The 6,000-nt window shown below is 57.8% G+C and overlaps 1 protein-coding gene across 1 annotated transcript in view; it reads left to right on the top strand.

Moving 5' to 3' along the window:
• Window positions 1-888: 888 nt before the first annotated feature.
• The window catches only part of LOC138358155 (spidroin-1-like), a 40,670-nt gene continuing 35,558 nt past the window's right edge, over window positions 889-6,000 (top strand). Inside the window, exon 1 of the mRNA XM_069315659.1 lies at window positions 889-3,439. Within this exon, the coding sequence (XP_069171760.1) occupies window positions 889-3,439 (2,551 nt within the window). The remainder of the gene's footprint in view (window positions 3,440-6,000) is intronic.

Here is a 6,000-nt window from a genome sequence, read left to right as displayed (position 1 = left end):
AGAGTGGGCATTAGTGGCCCGTCACACTGGCCCCTGCACGCTAGAGGGACTATTGGCCCGTCACACTGGCCACTGCACGCTAGAGGGACCATTGGTGACCCGTCACACTGGCCACTGCACGCTAGAGGGACCATTGGTAGCCCGTCACACTGGCCCCTGCACGCTAGAGTGGCCATTAGTGGCCCGTCACACTGGCCCCTGCACGCTAGAGGGACTATTAGTGGCCCGTCACACTGGCCACTGCACGCTAGAGGGACCATTGGTGGCCCGTCACACTGGCCACTGCACGCTAGAGGGACCAATGGTGGCCCGTCACACTGGCTCCTGCACGCTAGAGGGATCATTAGTGGCCCGTCACACTGGCTCCTGCACGCTAGAGGGATCATTAGTGGCCCGTCACAATGGCTCCTGCACGCTAGAGGGACCATTAGAGGCCCGTCACACTGGCTCCTACACGCTAGAGGGACCATTAGTGGCCCGTCACACTGGCTCCTGCACGTTAGAGGGACCATTAGAGGCCCGTCACACGGACCTCAACAGTTTCTGCTCTAACTTGGTAAATTTTTCGAGGAGTCTAAGTTAACAGTTTTCCATCACCACACTGGCTGAAGGTAAACTATTTATGTGTGGAGGAGTGTAGTGTATTGTGGAGTATACACACCCACAACACCTGTATAGTAGTTATACAGGCGGGGAGGAGTGTAGTGTATTGTGGAGTATACACACCCACAACACCTGTATAGTAGTTATACAGGCGGGGAGGAGTGTAGTGTATTGTGGAGTATACACACCCACAACACCTGTATAGTAGTTATACAGGCGGGGAGGAGTGTAGTGTATTGTGGAGTATACACAGCCACAACAGCTGGTGTCTTGGGTGATGGGACCATGGGTGATGGTGCCTTAGGTGATGGGACCATGGGTGATGGTGTCTTGGGTGATGGTGCCTTGGGTGATGGGACCATGGGTGATGGTGCCTTGGGTGATGGTGCCTTGGGTGATGGTGCCTTGGGTGATGGTGCCTTGGGTGATGGTGCCTTGGGTGATGGTGCCTTGGGTGATGGGACCATGGGTGATGGTGCCTTGGGTGATGGTGCCTTGGGTGATGGGACCATGGGTGATGGTGCCTTGGGTGATGGTGCCTTGGGTGATGGGACCATGGGTGATGGTGCCTTGGGTGATGGGACCATGGGTGATGGTGGCTTGGGTGATGGGACCATGGGTGATGGTGCCTTGGGTGATGGTGCCTTGGGTGATGGTGCCTTGGGTGATGGTGCCTTGGGTGATGGGACCATGGGTGATGGTGCCTTGGGTGATGGTGCCTTGGGTGATGGGACCATGGGTGATGGTGCCTTGGGTGATGGTGCCTTGGGTGATGGTGCCTTGGGTGATGGTGCCTTGGGTGATGGTGCCTTGGGTGATGGGACCATGGGTGATGGTGCCTTGGGTGATGGTGCCTTGGGTGATGGTGCCTTGGGTGATGGTGCCTTGGGTGATGGTGCCTTGGGTGATGGTGCCTTGGGTGATGGTGCCTTGGGTGATGGGACCATGGGTGATGGTGCCTTGGGTGATGGTGCCTTGGGTGATGGTGCCTTGGGTGATGGGACCATGGGTGATGGTGCCTTAGGTGATGGGACCATGGGTGATGGTGCCTTGGGTGATGGTGCCTTGGGTGATGGGACCATGGGTGATGGTGCCTTAGGTGATGGGACCATGGGTGATGGTGCCTTGGGTGATGGTGCCTTGGGTGATGGTGCCTTGGGTGATGGTGCCTTGGGTGATGGGACCATGGGTGATGGTGCCTTAGGTGATGGGACCATGGGTGATGGTGCCTTGGGTGATGGTGCCTTGGGTCATGGGACCATGGGTGATGGTGCCTTGGGTGATGGTGCCTTGGGTGATGGTGCCTTGGGTGATGGTGCCTTGGGTGATGGTGCCTTGGGTGATGGTGCCTTGGGTGATGGGACCATGGGTGATGGTGCCTTAGGTGATGGGACCATGGGTGATGGTGCCTTGGGTGATGGTGCCTTGGGTGATGGTGCCTTGGGTGATGGTGCCTTGGGTGATGGTGCCTTGGGTGATGGTGCCTTAGGTGATGGTGCCTTGGGTGATGGTGCCTTGGGTGATGGGACCATGGGTGATGGTGCCTTGGATGATGGTGCCTTGGGTGATGGTGCCTTGGGTGATGGTGCCTTGGGTGATGGTGCCTTGGGTGATGGGACCATGGGTGATGGTGCCTTGGGTGATGGTGCCTTGGGTGATGGTGCCTTGGGTGATGGTGCCTTGGGTGATGGTGCCTTGGGTGATGGGACCATGGGTGATGGTGCCTTGGGTGATGGTGCCTTGGGTGATGGTGCCTTGGGTGATGGTGCCTTGGGTGATGGGACCATGGGTGATGGTGCCTTAGGTGATGGGACCATGGGTGATGGTGCCTTGGGTGATGGTGCCTTGGGTGATGGGACCATGGGTGATGGTGCCTTAGGTGATGGGACCATGGGTGATGGTGCCTTGGGTGATGGTGCCTTGGGTGATGGTGCCTTGGGTGATGGTGCCTTGGGTGATGGGACCATGGGTGATGATGCCTTAGGTGTTGGGACCATGGGTGATGGTGCCTTGGGTGATGGTGCCTTGGGTGATGGGACCATGGGTGATGGGGCCTTGGGTGATGGGACCATGGGTGATGGTGCCATGGGTGACGGTGCCTTGGGTGATGGGACCATGGGTGATGGTGCCTTGGGTGATGGTGCCTTGGGTGATGGGATCATGGGTGATGGTGCCTTGGGTGATGGGGCCATGGGTGATGGTGCCTTGGGTGATGGAGCCTTGGGTGATGGGACCATGGGTGATGGTGCCTTGGGTGATGGTGCCTTGGGTGATGGGACCATGGGTGATGGTGCCTTGGGTGATGGTGCCTTGGGTGATGGGACCTTGGGTGATGGTGCCTTAGGTGATGGGACCTTGGGTGATGGGACCTTGGGTGATGGGACCTTAGGTGATGGGACCATGGGTGATGGTGCCTTGGGTGATGGGACCATGGGTGATGGGACCTTGGGTGATGGTGCCTTGGGTGATGGGACCATGGGTGATGGGACCTTGGGTGATGGGACCTTAGGTGATGGTGCCTTTGGTGATGGGACCATGGGTGATGGTGCCTTGGGTGATGGGACCATGGGTGATGGTGCCTTGGGTGATGGGACCATGGGTGATGGGACCTTGGGTGATGGGACCATGGGTGATGGGACCTTGGGTGATGGGACCATGGGTGATGGTGCCTTGGGTGATGGGACCATGGGTGATGGTGCCTTGGGTGATGGGACCATGGGTGATGGGACCTTGGGTGATGGGACCATGGGTGATGGGACCTTGGGTGATGGGACCATGGGTGATGGGACCTTGGGTGATGGGACCATGGGTGATGGGACCATGGGTGATGGTGTCTGTAGGTTAGCTTAGCATTTTAAAAAGCACTACAATCACCTTCTGAGGTTGATTGTTCAATAAAGCACTGAAGTATATGTTTAACAGATCTCGAACCCTGTCCATGGAGAACGGAAAAAACTATAAAAATACTGGTTAGCATTGTAAATGTGGGACCAAGTGGCATTATATATGGCAGAAAATAACAAAAAAATAAAAAAAAATCCTGACCCCTTCTCCCACCTGACCCACCATCCACTTGACCCACCATCCACCTGACCCACCATTCACCCACCACCTGACCTACCATCCACTCTCCACCTGACCTACCATCCACCCTCCACCTGACCTACCATCCACCCTCCACCTGACCCACCATCCACCTGACCCACCATCCACCCTCCACCTGACCCACCATCCACCTGACCCACCATCCACCCTCCACCTGACCCACCATCCTCCTGACCCACCCTCCACCTGACCCACCATCCACCCTCCACCTGACCCACCATCCTCCTGACCCACCCTCCACCTGACCCACCATCCACCTGACCCACCCTCCACCTGACCCACCCTCCACCTGACCAACCATCCACCTGACCCACCCTCCACCTGACCCACCATCCACCTGACCCACCCTCCACCTGACCCACCATCCACCTGACCCACCATCCACCTGACCCACCATCCACCTGACCCACCCTCCACCTGACCCACCATCCACCCTCCACCTGACCCACCATCCACCCTCCACCTGACCCACCATCCACCCTCCACCTGACCCACCATCCACCCTCCACCTGACCCACCATCCACCCTCCACCTGACCCACCATCCACCCTCCACCTGACCCACCATCCACCCTCAACCTGACCCACCATCCACCCTCCACCTGACCCACCATCCACCCTCCACCTGACCTACCATCCACCCTCCACCTGACCCACCATCCACCCTCAACCTGACCCACCATCCACCATCCACCTGACCTACCATCCACCCTCCACCTGACCCACCATCCACCTGACCTACCATCCACCCTGTTACGGCCCTCTCGGGTCGCAACTGGGTTCGTACTCTGATGTTGTTAGAGGAAGGGTATCCGGCCCCAAGCCAGTAGTGGCTTTCAAGGGATGTGATCAGTAACGCAAGTAAACTAAAAGGGGAAGGGAAAGAAAGGCAAAAACTTAATATAATATAATGACCACCACCAATAAATAATATATAAAAAGATTACACGGGGGAAGGGGTATAAACACTTATTTACACTGTCGTCTTCTTCTGAAGACTCTGGATCCTCTCGGTGTCAAGCCCTCGGTGCTCTCGTGGCCTCACAACGAATCCTTTGAGAAGCTGAGTCTACCCCGGCCAGAGGCCAGCCAAAACACAGGTCCACTGGGGGCACCGCCGTGGAGGCCGTCAACCACAAGTCCAGCAGACTGCTGGCAGGTTCCGGATCAGCAACGCTGTTCAGGCCACTCCACGAGCGATACTAGGGTCGCGCCCTAGTCAGGAGCCTCGTGTGATACCACTGATCACTCTCCTGTCCACAATACCCCAGTGGTCAATCGTCTCCAGCAGTCGGTCCCGGGTACGACAATCCTTCAACTGCCACTACACTGGCAGGGTAACACCATAGTGTTCCTCCAAGAGGCGACTCACAGCTGCTGCAGCAAAGCACTTGGAATGGGGATGGCTGCCTTGGGTAGACTGACTCAATTTCCCTTACAGCAGTCCCAGGTCGACTCTGTAAGCAGACACGTCATCAATAACAGGGACACACTAAAGCACCTCACTTACAGGCTCAGACACAAACGCCCGACATATCCACTCCATAGATGGCGTTGTCGTCTGAGCACCACCTCACCAGAGGTCAGCAGCGGCGGTGTTGTGAGCTGCACAGGACTGGAAACTGGCCCTTGTGGCCAGTACACTTCGTCCTCACCAGGTGTCGTCGTCAATTTGGAGGGGGTTTCGGGAGCTGACCCACAGATGGCGCGGTCGTCACTGCTCCGTGCTCGGACGCTGGATCCGGGTCCGTAACACACCCTCCACCTGACCCACCCTGCACCTGACCCACCATCCACCCTCCACCTGACCCACCATCCACCCACCACCTGACCTACCATCCACCATCCACCTGACCCACCCTCCACCTGACCCACCATCCACCCTCCACCTGACCCACCATCCACCCTCCACAAGACCCACCATCCACCTGACCCACCATCCAACCTCCACCTGACCTACCATCCACCCTCCGCCTGACCTACCATCCACCCTCCACCTGACCTACCATCCACCTGACCCACCATCCACCTGACCTACCATCCACCCTCCACCTGACCCACCTGACCTACCATCCACCCTCCACCTGACCCACCATCCACCCACCACCTGACCCACCATCCACCCTTGACCTGACCTACCATCCACCCTCCACCTGACCTACCATCCACCCTCCACCTGACCTACCATCCACCCTCCACCTGACCTACCATCCACCCTCCACCTGACCTACCATCCACCTGACCCACCATCCACCTGACCCACCATCCACCTGACCCACCATCCACCTGACCC

This window comes from Procambarus clarkii, chromosome 7 (genome assembly GCF_040958095.1).
Source record: "Procambarus clarkii isolate CNS0578487 chromosome 7, FALCON_Pclarkii_2.0, whole genome shotgun sequence".
NCBI lineage: Eukaryota > Metazoa > Arthropoda > Malacostraca > Decapoda > Cambaridae > Procambarus > Procambarus clarkii.
The sequence above is the reverse complement of the archived record's forward strand: the minus strand, read 5'-3'. Positions and strand labels throughout refer to the sequence as shown.